The sequence below is a fragment of the Mus pahari genome, chromosome 14, assembly GCF_900095145.1.
Source record: "Mus pahari chromosome 14, PAHARI_EIJ_v1.1, whole genome shotgun sequence".
NCBI lineage: Eukaryota > Metazoa > Chordata > Mammalia > Rodentia > Muridae > Mus > Mus pahari.
The window spans coordinates 71686116-71705528 of NC_034603.1; the positions used below are offsets into that span (position 1 = coordinate 71686116).

General features: G+C 51.4%; 1 protein-coding gene across 20 annotated transcripts in view; it reads left to right on the forward strand.

Moving 5' to 3' along the window:
* The window catches only part of Mapt (microtubule associated protein tau), a 102831-nt gene that overhangs the window by 51325 nt on the left and 32093 nt on the right, over nucleotides 1–19413 (forward strand). For 7 of the 20 annotated variants that reach the window (XM_021212150.2, XM_029546664.1, XM_029546662.1 and 4 more), the window contains exons 3-7: nucleotides 3551–3637; nucleotides 6314–6400; nucleotides 11403–11468; nucleotides 14854–15615; nucleotides 18461–18510. In XM_021212150.2, the coding sequence (XP_021067809.1) occupies nucleotides 3551–3637; nucleotides 6314–6400; nucleotides 11403–11468; nucleotides 14854–15615; nucleotides 18461–18510 (1052 nt within the window). The remainder of the gene's footprint in view (nucleotides 1–3550; nucleotides 3638–6313; nucleotides 6401–11402; nucleotides 11469–14853; nucleotides 15616–18460; nucleotides 18511–19413) is intronic. The other 13 variants (XM_021212151.1, XM_029546671.1, XM_029546672.1 and 10 more) reach the window with 7 other exon arrangements.

Below are 19413 nucleotides of genomic sequence, written 5' to 3' on the forward strand. Positions count from 1 at the left end.
GACGGACACACACACACACACACACACACACACACACACGAGAGAGAGAGAGAGAGAGAGAGAGAGAGAGAGAGAGAGAGAGAGAGAGAGAGAATGTTGCTGATCCTTGGAAGACACTGTGAAACAAGAGTGGGCTGTCCTGCCTAGAGCTGTTCTCCACAAAGAAGCCAAAGACACCTAAGAGAGATTCTCGTCAAATTAAGTCTTGCTACCGCAGGTTCAGGATGAGCTGTTTGTAGGCGTAGAGTGGCAGCTTTGACTTGGCAGGAGGTATCACAATACCAACAACAGCCTAGATAAATGAGTGACACGAGACTGTTTTGAATGATGACGAGAGATGGCATACTGAATACACAGTGTCTAAGCGGATGCTAAACATTGGGTTATGAGTAGATGCAGCCGGAAAGGCTGTGGGGTGGGGGAGGTGGTCACACAGGCTCCTGAATTAAAAGGCGCTGATGTGTAACACTTTCCAGGGCTTCGAACTCGCTTTTCTCTCCCTCCAAGGATAATGTAAGTGAGGGGGGGTGGGAGTCCACAGTGAGTCTGAGGCCAACCGAGGTTACATGAGACACTGTGACAAAATGAAAGAAAATACGAGAAGGGCCCTTCTTTGCCCGTGCTCTGAAGGAGGCTGGGAGATGTCTCATCACTCAGTGTGCCTGAATGCCTTTGGCCTTTCTGCTTTGTACATAGACCCAGGCACCCCTCCACCACCCCAGAAGCCCAGAATCTCACTATTGCCCAAGGGACAGCCTTCATCTCCACTGAATGCCCCAGCCACACTGCTACCTAGCAAGTACCATCCATGCTCAGTGCTCCCCGCCCATTGATTCCTCACGGCCCTGGCCAGACTTTACATGACTTTCTGTAGCTCCCTGTGGACCTTACACGACCTCGTCTAATCTAGTCCTCCTTGACACAATCCCCAGCAGCTCTGTGACTTGAACGTGCTCCCTGCTTTTTCCAGTCATCACCAAGGACAGAGAGATGCTTGTCTGTCTGTCTGTCTGTCGTCTGTCTGTTTGAAAGACAGTCTCTCTACATAGCCCTAACTATCCTGGAACTCACTATGTAGCCCTAGCTGGCCTCAAACTCGTAGATCTGCCTGCCTCTGCCCCCTGAGTCCTGGTATTAAAAACATCACCGCCACACCCATCCCAAGGACCACTTCTTGTGTTATAAGCATGGCCTTCAGGCCAATGGCCCCTCACCTACTTGTGATCAGCCTCACACACACTGTACCTGAGAATGGTTCTCACTCTTCACGTGGTTGAGAAAACCAGCCACCATGAGTGTATGGCTTCCATCTTCAAGGCGTCTCAGGAGTAAGATGTGGCCTCCTAGGTTGGCACAGGTCTCTCCTGAATTCTATCAGAATTCTGTTTTCAAGGACAGCAGATGGAATGGGCTCCGGGTGGAACCCCTCTTTGCCAGGACAGTGGATGTTCAGCCTGAACCTGATGGCATGTGTTAGTCAGGGTTCTATTTCTGTGAAGAGACACCATGACCACAGCAACTCTTATAAAAGAAAGCATTTAACTAGGATCGATAGTTCAGAGGTTTTTAGTCCGTTGTTATCATGGCAGGAAGCAAGATGGCACGCAGGTAGACATGGTGATGGAGAGGTAGCTGAGAGTTCTACATCTGGATCAGAAAGTAGCAAAAAATGACAGTGACGCCCAGCTGTAGATGACTGTCCTGGCGTACACTGAAATGTGGTGAGGGAACCCACGCTGAGACCTGCTCAATCCACACACCATTGCCTACGCTGACATAAAGAACCTGTGTCCCGAGTCTTTGGTTAAGAAGATATACAACTGTTCAGTGTTCTCATTCACAAAATTTGGTTTTCAAATAAATATATTAAAATCTCCACATTGACAAAAAAAAAAAAATGACAGTGACACACTTGCTCCAACAAAGCCACACCTACTCCAACAAGACCACACCTCCTAATTGTGCCACTCCCTATGGAGCCATTTTCATTCAAACCACCACAAGGGGTATTAATGTGTTATGGAGCACCGGGTGATACTGGACTTCCCCCCATGGCCAGAGCCCATCTATTCCTCTGATACAATGGGCTTTTAGATTTATTTATTTATTATATGTAAGTACACTGTAGTTGTCTTCAGACACTCCAGAAGAGGGAGTCAGATCTCGTTACGGATGGTTGTAAGCCACCATGTGGTTGCTGGGATTTGAACTCAGGACCTTTGGAAGAGCAGTCGGGTGCTCTTACCTGCTGAGCCATCTCACCAGCCCCCAGGCAGCTGGCTCTTAGCGCCTCTGGAGAGTCCCAGTCAACATCTGCACCCTAACAAAGAATGAAAAAAGAACCACGTGTAGTCCTATTGATACACAGAGCTACCCTAAAAACTCTTCAACCACGATGTCTTAGTTAGGGTTTCCATAGTTGTGAACAGATACCCTGACCAAGGCAACTCTTAGAAAGGACAGCATTTAATTGGGGCTGGCTTGCAGGTTCTGAGGTTAATTGGAGCTGGTTTACAGGTTCAGAGGTTCAGTCCATTCTCATCATGGTGAATAGCCTTGCAGCGTCCAGACAGTCTGGAGTAGCTGAGAGTTCTACATCTTGTTCCAAAGGCAGCAAGGAGTCAGATCTCTAAGCTCACCCCCACAGTGACATACTTCCTCCAGCAAGGCCATACCTCCTAACAGCCACTCACTGGACCAAAGATTTATTTATTTATTATATGTAAGTACACTGTAGCTGTCTTCAGACACTCCAGAAGAGGGCATCAGATCTTGTTACGGATAGTTGTGAGCCACCATGTGGTTGCTGGGATTTGAACTCCGGACCTTCGGAAGAGCAGTCGGGTGCTCTTACCCACTGAGCCATCTCGCCAGCCCCAACCAACCAAATTCAAAGCACCACACAAGGTGAAGTAAACACCACTAGAATGGCCACCTCCCATGATGACTCTTACGTGCTGGACAAAGAGCAGTATCCCTGCTTCAAGCACAGCCATGCTAACGAAAGCCTAGGGGGGTTAGCAGAGAAAGTCCTTCAGCCATTGTGGGCACGAAGGTGAGGTTAGTGAGTTCACTGAGCTGAACAATGAGGAGCTGTGACCTGAAAGCTGAGAGGTCGCTGGGAAGGCCAGAGAGGGCTTTGCTCATGCAGGAGCAAGCTTTCCAGACCCGTGGTCAGCTAGTCAATAGAAGAGCTTTGCTTCAGTGGAACCTGGGTGATTAAAAGGTATATCTTCACACACCGGGAGGTGGTGTTGCACACCTTTAATTCCTGTACTCAGGAGGCAGAGGCAAGCCGATCTCTGTGAGTTCCGGGCCAGTATGGTCTACAGAGTGAGTTCCAGGATAGCCAGGTCTACATAGAGAAACCCTGTCTCACCCACATCCTCATCTAGGGACCCCAAGAGTGGAACATGGTTGTGTGAGGGGCGCTGGTCCCTTCATGGTTTGATCATCAGGCAACAATATCCACACTAAAGAGATTATAGCTCAATAGGACACAGCTCTCAGGTTCCTCTTGAGGTCTGAGGGCTCACTGTATATGTTCCAGAGTCTCCCCCACAGCCCCCCGCCGATGATGGATCGGAGGAACCAGGGTCGGAGACCTCCGATGCTAAGAGCACTCCAACTGCTGAAGGTGGGGCCTCCCTATTCCCACCACTCCGTTCATTCGGCTTATCTTGCTTTGAGCTTCCCCTCCCAACTCCACGCTACGCACTAGGGTTGCTGCTGCGCACTGTGTGCCACCCTCCCTGCTGTACTCGCTGCTTCCTATCCTGCTGGCTGAGATGCGCTTGCCCAGTGCTTTGCAGGGCAGCGGGAGCTGGGACCTGCTTCTATGCCTGGCTCAACAGCGTGCGCCTTGAGCATCATTATCGTGCGTGTTGCCCTGAATGTTCCATGCTTGAAGAAGCTGGCCTGTGCAGCACAGCGAGGCTCACACACAGCTCAATAGGGTTCCCGTCCTGAATCTGCTACCCTCCATGACCCCCTCAGAAGCCTCCACCCTACTTTTCTTTCAGGGATTCGAAGGCCAGAATGCTCATTTGGCTGAGGAGGGGGCAGGTCAGAAGTCTCCCACTCGTCTGTTAGGAGCGGGTTTTGGTGTGGCATCTCCGTTTCTTGGGCTCTGGACTTTGGGCACCGAGTACGTTTCATCTCTTGTAGTCTGTTCACTCCAGATATGTGGTGTCTGGGTTGTTGCGAAGCTCCTTGTCTTTTTCCTGACATGCTCCCTGGTCGGGCTGTCTTGCTTCGCAAGTGGGTTAGTTATAGTGCCATTTTTGGCTGCTGGAGCCCCAAAGCTCTACCAACTGAAGAGGCTTTTTGCCTTGCAATCCTAAGATTGGACATGGGCACAGCTCCCTGACGCCATGTATGCACTTCTGTCTTTGTCTTCTGCCATCCTACGTGGTTGGACTGTTGCTTCATTGTTGAAGAATAGCTGCTGCACTCCCAAACACTGTCATCTGCCTTGGAACAAGAACCATGGCTGTTGAGACGGTCGGCTCAGAGGATGAAGGCGTTTGCCATGCAAGCCTGGGGGCCCGAGTTCAATTCCCCAGAACCTTTGTAAAGGAGGAAGGAACCAACTCCACAAAGTTGCCCTTTAAGTTCCCACACATTGTGATGGCGTGTGCCCACAGAGATGTATTGTGCACGTGTTCCATAATAATGAGTGAAAGACAGGCAGTGGTGGCGCACGCCTTTAAGCCTGAGCTTGGGAGGCAGAGGCAAGAGGATCACTGATTTTTAGGCCAGCCTGGTCCACAGGGAGGACTCCAGGACAGCCAGGGCTACACAGAGAAACCCTGTCTCAAAAAAAAAAAAAAAAAAAAAAAAGCAAATAATAAGAATATGAATGGATATAATTAAAACCAAAACAAACAAAAACAGTGCAAAACAGTCGCCAAAAGGACCCCAAAGCCAATGTGTTGCCAGAATTAAATCAAGAGCTTTCTATTATTATAAGCTCCTCCTGGAAGTTCTCACTTTCATTCACTGGCCAGAACTGGCTCTCTGGCCACCGTGGGCTGCAAGGCTGTCCCCACCTTGCTTTTTGACCCATTGAGTAGAAGAAAACAAGGAAAAGAGATATGGAGAATGGCTTTTAACTAATGGTCCATAGCTTCTCCAGCCTTCCAAGGAGGTTGGAGCTTCCACTCTGAGCCCTTTCTGCAGCCCTGAACACGGCTTGGGCGTTCTGTTACGGAAAGTGAATTTGGTCAGGCCCTCTCCCACAGCATCTGCCTTTGGATACATCCAGAACGTGGCTGTCAAGCTCCTGCCAATTGTTCGGCATGCTGGCCCATCCCCGGAGGATGCAGGTGGCATGGCCCTTAGCCTGGTGACAACCTCCTGGCCAGATTTCCTTTGCCCTTCTGAAAACCAGTGATGCCAGACACTTCCTGCTCATCCTGTTAGAACAGTTCCGCAAGCTGTCCCCCCCCCCCCAGCCAAAGCTGGTGCCGGCTTCTCAAATGTGGCTTTCACTACTCTCTCACCATTGTCCAGGAAGAAACCACCCACTCAGGCAATCTGGACCTGGACCTGCATGGGCCCCCACACGCCTCAGTCACCCTCAGAGAGGGAGGCAGCCAGGGCTGAGCTTGGCTAGCTGTTTTATCTGCACCAGACAGGATCATAAGGAAAATAGCCTTTGTGGACTAGCTGTGTGGAATTCTGGGAATCCCTTGAAACCGGCCACTCCTTGGGTGTGCCTCGCATACCTAGTAGAGAGGCAGGGGGTTCCGGAGGAGCTAAAGTGCTTGCTTTGAAAAGATGCCCCCAGTTCCGGGTCTGCGATCTCTGTCTCTTGCATCATCGAGGAAACTGGATCTGACCTGGTTGTTGCCGCATAAGGAACTCGGTGCCTTTTAATTGGATGTGAGGAGGTTGGGGGCAGGGAGTTAGAAGTGGTAGAAGTTCTAAAGGTCACCTACAGATGGCACTCTTGTCCTACACATGTGGAAACAAAGGCTGGGGTGACAGAAGGCTTACTCAAAGTCCCACGGGAAAAGCGAGGCTCAGACTCTCATATTCCTCACACCACCTGATGAGTCCCAGCTGTGGGGGGTGGGGGGGGCTGCGTTGCAGTGAGGATCACACAGCTGTCCTCCAGAAGTCAGGCTGTGTCCCTCCATGACCCCTGTAGGCTTTCCAGGCAGGGGGTCCTGTTGGTGTGCTTCCTGGGGAGATGGGCAGGAGGACTGTGGCCCTGCTTTGAGCTCGCTTCTCCTTGCATGCGGCTGGCAGGCCCCTGTCCCTGCAATGCCCCTGCAGGAGCAGAGGGGTGACTGTTGGTGGTTTCCAGACGTGACTGCGCCCCTAGTGGATGAGAGAGCTCCCGACAAGCAGGCCGCTGCCCAGCCCCACACGGAGATCCCAGAAGGAACCACAGGTGAGGGTGAGCCCCGGAACTGCCGGGGGTGCCCAGCTGACCTGCCTTAGACAGGTCACCCTCATAGTCGGGCGCAGCAGATGAGTAAGCGGCTCTGGCCCCTGGGGTCCTGGCTACTTAGCGGTGGCGGCCTTGGAGTCTGACTGCCTCCCAAAAGGCTACAGAGTTCTCTGACTCCTGCCGGCCCCCACCTCAGTCAGTGTGCCTATTAGGTTCTCATGAGGGTTCTCCGGGGAAGGTTCTCTGCCTTCCTCACACTTTCTTCAGGCCCAGCTACAGTAAGTAGCAGGTCACCTTTAGGGGACAGTTTACTCCCAGGAGCACCAAGCAGGCTACAGCCACTACATAACTGGATCCTTCTTCAGGTCTAATGGGATGGCGATGTTGTTCTGACATGTGACCTCACGTCCATCTTTCGGGCACCGTCTGTGTAGTCTGCTCTACCAATGTGGATGACAAGGAATTAGGCAGCGAAGCAGCAAAAACGAATCCTGGTCTCAGATGCTCAGTCCGTCATAAGTCATCCTGGGGGAATGGGGGGCTAGGCAAGAATCATCACAACCCAGAGCCACAGGTACCTTCCCTTTGTGCCATCCTCCATGGCCTCATGAAGAACTCCAGCAGTCAGTTGCCCAGTTAGCTACCGAGACATGCCTGGTCTCACCGTGGCAGAGATGGGACTGCCCCTTCCTGAGGAGGGCCTCTCTGCAACTGTGCCAGTCACTCCTCTTCCATACGGTGACCAAATGTCTGACTAAGGCAACTCTAGGGTCTGTTAGGGCTCCATGGTTTGAGGGGATGGACTCCGTGTGACAGGTGGCACGGTGGCGGTCACACTGCGTCTGCAGACAGGAAGCAGACAGCAGTGAATACTGGTGCTTAGCTGGCTTTCTCCTTTTTCCCCAGGACCCCAGCCCATGGGATGGTGACACCCATATTCAGGGTAGGTCTTCCCTGCTCAGTTAAACCTTTCTGTGGATACCCTCCCGGAAGACGCACCCAGGGGTGCGTCTCCTAGGTGGTTCCGTGTCCATCAAGTTGACAATGAAGAGCAAGCACCCTAGGAGCCTATAGCCAGCCTTCTCTCGCACATCCACAGAGAATGCCCACTACAGAGCCACCCCGGCTTTCAAAATGTGTTTCTGCTTTGCAAAGTGATTGACTGGCAGTAGTGGCTTCTGAGACAGATGGGGTTAGATGTTCAGATGTTCTTAAAGCCTGGCCAGGCCTCAGCCTTGAGCATGAAAGATGCTTGAAGGTCACAGGACACCTTACAGGGTGAAGTCATGGGTCACATGATACTTTTTGTCTCTGGCTATTCTTTTTTTTTTTTTTAAGATTTATTTATTACTGTATCTACATACACTGTAGCTATCTTCAGATGCACCACAAGAGGGCGTCAGATCTTGTTACAGATGGTTATGAGCCACCATGTGGTTGCTGGGATTTGAACTCAGGACCCTCGGAAGAGCAGTCGGTGCTTTTAACCACTGAGCCATCTCTCCAGCCCTGGCTATTCCTTCACATTTTTTTAAATTTATGTATATGAGCACACTGTGACTGTCTTCAGACACACCAGAAGAGAGAATCAGATCCCATTACAGGTGGTCATGAGTAACCCTGTGGTTGCTTGGAGTTGAACTCAGGACCTCTGCATGAGCAGTCAGTGCTCTTAGCCACTAAGCCATCTTTCCATCAAGGTTTTGTCATTGAAGAAGTTTGTCCTCCATTTAGGATGAAAGCTGTAGACTTCCCCACCTCTCCTGGGTAATCAGAAATGCTCTATAGTCTTCCTAGTCTCAAAACAGGCCACTAAGGCCAGGATGCAACTCACTTAGTTGGTGGACTGCCTGGTTTAGTATACAAGATTCCCAGAGGGCTGGTGAGATGGCTCAGTGGGTAAGAGCACCCGGCCGCTCTTCCGAAGGTCCAGAGTTCAAATCCCAGCAACCACATGGTGGCTCATAACCATCCTTAACAAGATCTGACGCCCTCTTCTGGAGTGTCTGAAGACAGCTACAGTGTACTTACATAAATAAATAAATAAATCTTTAAAAAAAAAAAAAAAAAAAAAGATTCCCAGAGCATCCCCCACCGTGCTATAGATGGAGTGTGATGATGGAGAAGGAAACCTCACAGCTTATAAATGCTCACCCGAATGGCCAGTGAGACTTGACACTCAGGCCCACCGCCTTGTTCTAAATCAGCTGCAGCTCTGAGCGAGTGTGGGGCAGGCGGGTAGGAGGGAACAGTGGCAGGACCTTAGAGGCCACCTTTTCTCTTGGAGCATCTCCTGAGTGCCCAGACACCTGACAGAGATGACTCGGTGAGGAAAGCTTTGTTTTGGCTCATGGGCTCCTGTGGCCTCCTTGGCTAGAGCACTGTGGTGGAGGAAGCTCTTCTTGGTGGATAGAGAGCCCAGAGGAGTGTAGCCTTGGGTGTGTGACTTCTCCTCTGTGTTCCTTATTGCCCCAATCCCCAGCCCATGGGATGGTACCACCCACATTCAAGGCAGGTCTTCCCTTCAGCTAATCCTATTTATATGTATCTTCAGACACAGCCACAAGTGAACCACAACAACCCCTGGGTGGTTCTAGAACTAGTCAAGTGAAGATTCGCTACCACAGAGACCTTTCTTGAATCCTTCCATGCTCTTCCCCTTCAGCTCCTAGCTCCTACTTCCATAAAGATGGATCCCTCTGTGTCAGATTCTGACGGATGTGTCATCCTCCTTCTCAGGGACCCATCACCTCTGTGAAAGACAACTCATTCCCACTAGTGGCCCATTAAGCATGGTCTAAGATGCCCCAATGCCGTCTCTGACCTGTGCCCACAATTCCATAGTGAAGATGTCAGCATCCTTGGCTGCATGGCCTGCTGGCAGACTTAAACAATGCACCTTTGCCCAGCCACCCTAGAAGGGCCAGCCCTTCCCGTATCCAGTTGTGTTCCCTGAGTCCCGTTCAGCAGATCTCAAGCCAGAATGAACAGAAGCCAAGTGTCTCTCTCTGGGTGGTGCATTCAAGACCCTGGGGCCAAGCTACGCATGCTGCCACATAACTGTTATCCTAGCATTTGGTAGGCTAAGCTGGAAGGATCAAGAGTTCAAGGCCTGCTGAGTTACACAGTGAGTGCAAAGCTGGTATGCGCTGCATAGCAAGACTCTAGGGTACCACTCGAGCCCCAGGCCGCTCACCTCTGGGTGGGTTGAGAGTTGGTAAGTTTCCCAGCTGTTGATGGAGTTAGGGCCTCACCTTGTGCATCCTTGAGCACATGTCTGCTGCTTCTTGGGTGCTCAATAAAGCTGCTCAAGGATGCTGTGTGACTCTCTACCTTGGGAGGCCGGTCTCCCTAGAGAGCAGGGAACCTTGTGTCTCCCTGGGAACATTCAAAGCCATTAGAGATACCAACTCCGGCTGTGCCTTCTGCCCTGCCCCTTGAGATTTATGATTTCCCCATGCCCCTTGCTGAGCTCAGACATGTTGCCATCCCCCCACCATTTCTGCCTCACATCAGGGGCAGGATATCACACGCCTGCACTAGCACGGGAAGATGGATAGACTCTCTTAGCACCTGGGCAGTCACTGGTGGAGTCCGGGAATGCCTCTTTATGTCTGCTGAGGACTCCGTGACTGCTTAGTTGGATTTGCTGTCCCTCTGAGTCTGTCTTCCATTTCCTTAATCTTGCTCTGACCAGATCCACACTTGGACTTTGTCTTCCAGGCAGTTGACACAGTGGGTGGCCGGTACTGTGTTATCTGACAAGGAACTGTCACACATAAAAAGCAGCACAAAAGACCTAGAAGTGTTGGAGCTGATAACCGAGCGGGTGGAGAGTTTCTAAATTCACTGCCACCTCCCCGTGGCCACACCCTCAGACAGCCATCTGGCTAACTGTGACAAGCAGTGAGTCAGGCCCTTTCCTTGTGCCGGCCTTGGGAAGTGTGCTGGTTTGCAGACTGACCACCTCAGTCTAGAGACGATGACCCAGTTGGCACTGTATGAAATGCTTCTGAAAGGCCTTTGGTGTGCCTCAGGGCCTTGAGGTCAGCTTGGGCCGCCTAGCTTTATACATCCTCCTCTAGACGAGTGTGCTGTGTGTCATCCCATTGCTGGGTCCTGATTGCCCCTTGTTCTTGAGATTAGGGCTTATTGACTTGGGTCCTGCTCATGTGGTAGGGGACTTCCTCAGTCTTCTTTGTTTAAGGTGACTGTTGGCCTCTTAAATAGAACCCAAAGGCCCCAAAAGCTATCCGTTGGCCCTGTTGACCTCGCTACAGCCAGGTAGTGCTGGTTTTAGGTGTGATGTATGGCAAGGTTTAAAGAAAAGGAACATAGCAGCTTGGAGCATCTCCTTCCTGTCTCCAGGCTATCACCATTCTCCAAGACAAACCCGCATCCTTCCTTAAGTTTCCCAATAAGGAAATGGAGGCTCAGAGAGGCTGGACAGAGGATGGCTCCTGGGTACACACCATCAGGAATAATCTCTCGCCGGGCAGTGGTGGCACACGCCTTTAATCCCAGCACTTGGGAGGCAGAGGCAGGCGGATTTCTGAGTTCAAGACCAACCTGGTCTACAGAGTGAGTTCCAGGACAGCCAGGGGTACACAGAGAAACCCTGTCTCAGAAAAAAAAAAAATCTCTCCCTGAACCCCAGTCAGAGCAGGCTGTGCCACTGTGACTCATCTGTGACCCCGCTAAGTCCTGGCATCTTTGTGGAGCCAGGCAAGACAGCAGGACCCTGGACCCCTATGGAAAAGCTCTTTCCTCCGCGGTCGCAGTCACCTGGAAGGCACGTGAGTGCTATGGATTTTGTTTAGGCACATGTAGTCACCACTGTCCCTAGCCATGGCCATTTGCAGAGGAGCAAAACACTGCAGCTGGCCCTGCAGAGTGTCCATGTGCACACATTTCACATGAGGAACACAGGTACGGAGAGCATGGGTTGCAACAAGAAATAACAGTCTCCCTTCTGTCCTCTCCCTTTGCTGCCTCGGACCAGCTGAAGAAGCAGGCATCGGAGACACCCCGAACCAGGAGGACCAAGCTGCTGGGCATGTGACTCAAGGTCAGTGGCCCAAATCGACTCTGGGAGGAGGGAAATGGGAACACTCAGTGGGTTCTTCCTTGAAAAGACATCTTAGCCCCAGGTCCTAGAGTTCAAGTCCAGGAGACCTGAAGGAGTTGCCAGTATCAAAGCTGGGCTCTGTAGACACAGCGTTTTCTTTCTTTCTTTTTTTTTTTTTTAAGATTTTATTTATTATTATACATAAGTACACTGTAGCTGTCTTCAGACGCACCAGAAGAGGGCATCAGGTCTCATTATGGGTGGTTGTAAGCCACCATGTGGTTGCTGGGATTTGAACTCAGGACCTTTGGAAGAGCGGTCAGTGCTCTTACCCGCTGAGCCATCTCTCCAGCCCCGGCACAGCGTTTCCTAATACCATTCTGCTTCAGGTCATGCCTAGTCTGGGGATGAGCCCAGTGGGTGACGCTCCGACACGGCGCCCTGTGGCCTGTCAGTCACATCACCAACGAACTTGTCCATTCGAGCTTTCTTCTCTGCAGTCTAAGACACACCTTATTATGATTTTCTTCTCAGGAACTAAATTGTTCTGTTCGGAATAAGTAGCCTTCTGCAGCTGTGTGACACAGATACACTTTTTAAAAAGAATTATTTTTAACCTTGGAGAGTCTTAGGAACTGGAGATCTCTGACATAGAGCATGAGCTGGCTTTGAGAGTGTGTCCTGTTTACCAGCCAGGCATATGGATGGCAGAGGAGCTGGGGGGGTGGGGGGTGTCCTTTGCTCCATAAGGTGACTGCTAAGGTGACTGCTAAGGCGACTGCTAAGGTGACTCCATGAGGTGACTGCTAAGGTGACTCCATGAGGTGACTGCTAAGGTGACTTGCCCCATGAGGTGAGGGGTTTGTCTTCTGTTTAGCCGTGGGTGCTGGCTGTCTCGCTGACCTTGGCCATACTCCCTTCTACCACTCCCAGTGAGTCTGTATTTAAAAAAGGGTTTTGTTTTGAGATAAGATCCCTCACCACCCCCGCTGGCCTCCCTTTGTATTCAAGGATGACCTTGACCTTTGACCCCCTACTTCCACCTTCTTTGGAATGCTATGGTTAGAGGTAGGCGCTGCCACGCCCGGTTTACAAGGTTCTGTGTTCAAACTCAGAGCTTCTGGTGGGCTGAGCAAGCATTAACCGAGCGAGCGAGCGAGCGGCATCCTGGCCCCTGCTTCCTATTTACTGAGTACTTTACAGTCCCTGGGGAGCCACGTGACTGGTCCTCCGGCCGAGCTCCTCCTCCTAAGAGCTTTAATTACGCTTAGGTTCCTTCTTTCTTTTGCTTTCTTTTGCTTTCTTTTCTTCTTTTTCCTTTTCTTTGAGGGGTGAACGTTGTTTTTTTTGTTTGCTTGCTTGCTTGTTTGTTTTCAAGACAGGGTTTTTCTGTATANCCTTGGCTGTCCTGGAACTCTCTCTCTCTGTAAACCAGGGCTAGCCTCCAGCTCACCTACCTCTGCCTCCCAAGTGCTCACCACTGCCCAGCCCAGGAAACATTTTCTTGAAGGCAGTAGAGGCCCAAATCTGTTGGGTGGCATCGTGGTCCATGGCTGTCTTGGCCTCTGGCCTGTCAACCGGCCGGTGCTCAGTAGCCCAGACCCATGCTGGTTTCCTACTTCTTGAAACAGACCAAAGGCCTCAGTTTCCTGAGAAGGAGGAGAAATTGGTGGGTTTTTTTTTTTTTCCAGATAGTAGCTGGTGTATGTGGAATGCATTCATTGATCAGTGGCCATGTGACAGCCTTAATACTGGGACCATAATTGAATGTAACTGTGAACTCGTCCTGCCATAAGGAAGGGGGGCCAGGGCAGAATTGGGTCCCTTGTTGGTGAGCCAGCCATGCCGAGTCCCACTGAGTTAGAGACAGGGTTATGTATAGTGTGCATATTACTTATGTGTGTCCAGAGTTACACACATGTGTGGATACACATGTCCTTCCCTCTCCTTCCCGCCCTTTATCCAGTTTCTGTGTCCCCAAGTCCTTCGTGATTTCTAGTTTTGTTAAAGAAAATTGGGGAGATGATTGGGATGTTTTGTGGGGATCAAGTAGGATGTTCAGAAAGTTCAGTTTTGTTAAGTGTGGTGGCACATGCCTGCAATCTCAACTTTTGGAAGATCAGGAGTTCAAGGTCATCCTTGGCCACATAGTGAGTTTTAAGGCCAGCCTTCAGGTCCAGGAGATGCTGTCACAAGCAAGCAATCAAACAGAACCAGGGGATGCTTGTTAAGGACCTCAAAGTGGACTTCTTACCCCACCCCAGCATCCTCAGGGCACAGTCAAATACCCTAGAGAGGGTTCCACATGACTATCACATGACTGATCCCAGGTTTCGTTTGTTTGTTTGTTTTGGGGGGGGCGGGGAGGACACAACAATGTGCTTAGATTCGCTGAATCATTGGACAGGGTGTGGCGTGAGCAGTCAGAGCAGGGCCCCAGTGCTCCTGCCTCACCGGAGGCAAAAGGCAGCCCATGAGGATGACCTCAGAGCTGTAAATGAGCTGCCTTTCCATGCACAGAAATTGTGAGGCGGCCTTTTAACAAAGGCTCCACCCCTGCCGTCATAGCTTGGGCATTTTTCAGATCTGTCAGAGCAGGGCTAGAGGCTGGGTGATTTATGGCACCTGCTGGTTTCACCTCCCCAGAGAGAAGAGAGATAGACAGAAGCAGACAGGCAGAGAGGCAGGCCACTGTCATAACCCAGCTAAGGGCATCTGGAGACCAGAATCTTCTAAGGGCAATGGTAGGTGAGCCCGTAATCACATGTTGGACAGCCACAGAGACGCCAGCAAGCTCTGGGCCAGCCAAACACCAGAGGGACCTCAGAGGTCACCAAGTCCAAGTCTCCCTTTTACGGACAAGAAGACTGAAGCCCAGAGAGGGTGTTATAGCAAGCTAGAGGCAGACAGACCGAGAGAGCATTTATTCCAAGTAAACAAAAGCAATGAGCTGGGTCTGAGAGAGGCTCCTGCCTGTTAGGGGAGTTCCAGTACACCTCTTTTCTTATGTCCCAGTCTTTTCTTACGGCAAGTACTATGGTACTCTTGATTACCATTGCCATCACTGCCTTTTCAAACCCTGAGGAGGTGAGAGTTCCCAGCCAGCAGAGAGAGAGAGATGCCCAAGAGGCTTCTAAGCAGGAGCAGGATGGTGTTCAAGTCCAGCTTGGACTGAGCACAGAAGTTTCTGGGGGGTCTCACTGCCACCTCTAGGTGAGAAACGGCCAGATGCTCCGGGCCTGGCAGTCACCCGCTGTCCCCTGAAGCCTCCTCCCACTTGCCCAGCCTCTCCTCCACTAGCTGGTCCTTGGGAGACCATCCAGGAGCAGGGACCAGAAGCCTGCCCATTCTGAAACCTCCCTCTGCTGGGTCTCTCTCCGCACAGAACCGGAGAAGGTCGAGATATTCTCACAAAGTTTGCTTGTCGAACCAGGGCTTCGTGAAGGCCAGGCCCCAGATTCGGGGATCTCAGACTGGACCGGCCAACAGGTGTCTAGCATGTCTGGGGCTCCCCTCCTGCCACAAGGTCTCCGAGAGGCTACATGTTCACCTTCGGGAACAAGACCTGAGGACATAGAGAGAAACCACCGGGCCTCTGAGCTGCGGCAAGGGCCACCTCAGAAGGAGAGCTGGGGCCAAGACAGGCTGGGGAGTGAGGAGGAGGTGGATGAAGATCTCACCATGGATGAATCATCCCAGGATTCCCCTCCCTCCCAGGCCTCCCTGGCCCCCAGCAGGACAGCCCCTCGGGCCTGCTCAGGCTCAGGCTCTGTCTGCGGGGAGACCGCCAGCGTGCCTGGGCTCCCAACTGAGGGTTCCGTCCCACTTCCTGCTGATTGCTTCTCCAAAGTCTCCGCAGAGACCCAGGCCTCGCAGCCGGAAGGGCCTGGCACGGGGCCCATGGAGGAAGGGCACGAGGCTGCCCCTGAATTCACGTTCCACGTGGAAATCAAAGCCAGCACGCCGAAGGAACAGGATTTGGAAGGGGCTACAGTGGTGGGGGCCCCCGGAGAGGAGCAAAAGGCCCAGACCCAGGCCCCCTCTGTGGGAAAGGGCACCCAAGAGGCTAGCCTTCAGGAACCTCCTGGCAAGCAACCTGCAGCCGGCCTGCCGGGGAGGCCAGTCAGTCGGGTCCCTCAACTTAAAGGTCTGTGGTTTATGCCCCCGCACACCTCCCCTGGTACCCTCCAGGCTGTGGACACTGTCACGAGCTTCTGGCTTTGACTCCCGCACCCTGAGATTCCAGGATAACCACTAAACCCACACCCGGGCCGACGCCCCCTCCCCAGCCCCTGCCCTCAGCCTCTGGTAGCACGTGTCCCTTTCACGCTTGCCCTCGCAGTTGTGCATGTCACCAACACCTGTGCTTTCTGCCCTGGTTGACTCTCTGCCACTTGATGTGTCCACCGTGGCCTGCCAGCCCACAGGAAATTGGCAGGCGTTCAGCATAGAGTGGGTAGCAGCATCGCTCATTTTGAAGGGCTTATGATGTGTAGTGACATTCACAGTCTAGAACATTCCCAGCTCTCTGAAGTAGACTTAATTAGCCCCACCTTGCAGATGAGGAAACTGAATCTCAGAACAGTAAATCGGCCTTGTGATAGACCCCCAGATTAAACAATGGATGGAGCCAAGTTCAGAATTCAGTTAGGTCTGCTCTGAAAGGCACACTCTTGCTGTGGTTCCCACATTGTCCTCCTGAAGAGGCTGGAGTGTGTCCTCCTGGTGCAGAGACACTGAGTCCACCTGCCTGATCAACAGACAGCTTGTCACATTTGAAAGGTGACAGCTACCCCTGCGGAGGTGGCTAGTGGCCCATAGCCTCTCCCCGTCCCGATTGTAGCAATAAAGCATGTCTTCCAGTTCCTGAGTGGCCCTCCTCTCAGTCAGGGACAGGCAGGGTCCTTGTGTGGAACTGCTCTGGAGCCCTTCGGAGCCCACAGAATGGCAGGGACATTCATAGCTTTAAGATTCTACAATTTGAGCCAGGCATGGTGGCGCACGCCTTTAATCCCAGATTTCTGAGTTCAAGGCCAGCCTGGTCTACAAAGTGAGTTCCAGGACAGCCAGGGCTATACAGAGAAACCCTGTCTCGAAAAAAAAAAAAAGATTCTACAATTTGAGGGCAGCTGTGGGAATCAGTTCTCTGTTGTTCTCTGACTTTCATACTTGTGTAAAGACATGTATGTCACACACACACATACCACACGTCTACTTATACAATCAATAAACAAATGTAAGAATAGACTACATGACATTTTAGAATTATTTCCAGGACCTAGAAACTGATGTCTCTTAAGCTCATAGTCAAAATCATCTTTTTAACTATGGATTAGACCCTACTTATAGAGAACACCCCAATATATCACAAATGAAAGCCTGTCCGGGTGGTGGCACAGCCTGCCAGCCCAGCACTCCAGAGGCTATGGCAAAAGGAACACTGCAAGTTTCAGGCCAACCTGGGCTACATAGTGAGTTCAAGGCTAGCCTGGGCTATAAAGCAAGATCATACTTTTTAAAAAGAATCTGGGCATGGTGCCCCATTCCTTTAATCAGCACTGTACTCAGGATGGAGAAGACAGGGATCAGGGGTTCAAGACCAGACTCCACCACATAAGACCCTGTCTTAAAACAAAAGCTAAGGCAGAGGGGAAACCTGTGTCTTGTTTCAAAATCCAAGACAGAGGAGTTGATTTCCCAAGTAAGGTTCTATCGAATTCTTGTCCTCCAGATGTCTGGGACTAGGGGCAGGGAGGGCATAGTTCTATGGCACAGTGAATTTAGAAAGGAAAAATAAATAGACCTAGCAAAGCTCAACCACTTCCATGGTTGTAGGCTCGTCGAGACTTGCTGTGCTGTGCACGGTGACCCTCTAAGGAGGAGGCGTCCTCTGGATTCTGACATTTCCCAGAACAGGGCTTGTTGAGTCCTCCTGGAACTCAGGAAATGCTGACTGACAGGCTGATTGGCGTGATTAAGCAAGTTACTCCAGTGAAAGAGTTCACCAACACAAAGAAAGTGGCAGAGTTTATTAGCTGCACTGTGGCAGGGACACACACAGCAGCAACCCTGCACAGAAGCATTCCACAGGGACTGCTTGCACCCTAGGCTTGGGAATTCCTCAGTCAGCTGTTCCACTGTCACTGAGCCAGGGAACAGTCGCAGTTGCAGCTTTTGTGCTTAGTGATAGTCTAGCCTTGAGGAAATGGCAATCTTTCCCCGAGTCAGAAGTGAACCGGCACAGCCGTGTGTCTTAAACAGACACGCAGGGTTGACAGAAGAAGGAACACACCAGAGCTCCTATTGCTTGGCAGAGACGGGTGCCTGTTGGCTGCACACACAGGCTTGGTGCACCTCGGAGTCTACATGCTATGTCCCAGGTGATTCCTCCAGAGTAAAACGGGGAGACCTCTGGGTTAGAGAGTCAACGCTGATCACTCTCTAAGTCCAGTCTTCATCCACTCGCAGGGAGCCTCAAGCCTTCCTAGCATAGGGCAGGAAAATAGAGGTGGCTCCAACAGAGCCTTGAGGCCCTAGAGGGTTAAGTATGGATCTCACAAGAAAGCAAGACCAAGCCTGGCCACAGTAAGAGAAATCCACGACCCTAACCCAAGGATGGAGCTGTAGTCTGAGCTAGGCTGGGCTATCCCCATCCATGGTCTTGGGGCATTTAAATGGCCCAGCATTCGGTGGGGTTGCCGATGAGGAGAGTGAGCTCTCACAGCCCACCTGCGCCTCTAACAGCACCTGCTGCCCTCCTCCGCATGCCCCCACCCTCAGCCAGCCTGCTACCCCTCTCACCAGGCTGCTCTGAGCAACGGCCCTGTGTGCTGTGTGATACTAATGATGTGAGAGACCTTGAACATTTGAGGACTAAGAAAAAGCAGCCTGTTTCAACCGAAGGAAGCTCATTCCACCACCCCTGAACTCCGGTGTGCCTGTGAACTTAAGCATGGGGCATCACGTGCACTCTCTATTTTGTATTTTACCAGCTCGTGTGGCCAGCAAAGACAGGACAGGAAATGACGAGAAGAAAGCCAAGGTAAGCTACTGACCGGCCAGCCGGTCTCATTTGCCAGAAGTCTCTGTTTCCTGCCTGTGTTGATTCTCACTATAACGTGTGGAGAGTGTTTGTCACTAGAGCACAACTGTCATTTAAAGGCCATTGCTTTGTTACAAAGGCAGTGTTTCTGTCTTGATATTTAACACAGGGAAGAGTGGTCAGCTCTACTCAGTTCCTCCCCAACACCTACCTCCTGCCATTCCCTCTAAGTTTAAATGAAAAGTGTGTGTGGTTTGGAGTTTGCACTTCTGACTCTTAGCACTAGAGATCTAGGCTCAGTAAACTGAGAGTGTTTTGTTTTGTTTTTTAAAGATTTATTTATTATATGTAAGTACACTGTAGCTGTCTTCAGACACTCCAGAAGAGGGCGCCAGATCTATTTACGGATGGTTGTGAGCCACCATGTGGTTGCTGGGAATTGAACTCAGGACCTTCGGAAGAGCAGTCAGTGCTCTTAACCGCTGAGCCATCTCTCCAGCCCGAGAGTGTTTTTAATATATGCAGCGTATACCCAGAGCCAGAGAGCCATGTGCGAGGAATGAAGTGGTCACCAGACAAAGGCAGGGAGGATTCTGGGTGAGCAATCAACGAGAAAAGCAGGCAGGCAAACAGGACAGGAACCATCAGTGCATTCAGTGCATCCAAGCAGGGGACAGCAAGCCAGGGCAGGAGGGACAGATGGGACTGCGTCTGGGGAGAGTAGGCGGATGGCCTCGGCTGCTGAGTTGTATGTGGGGCTGCCTTGGGTTCTGAATTAGCAGAACCTCCTTTAAATGAAATCTGGAAAAGCGCGTGGGGTTCAGGGCGATCAGGAATATTGAGAGAGAGAGAGAGAGAGAGAGAGAGAGAGAGAGAGAGAGAGAGAGAGAGAAGGAAGAGAAA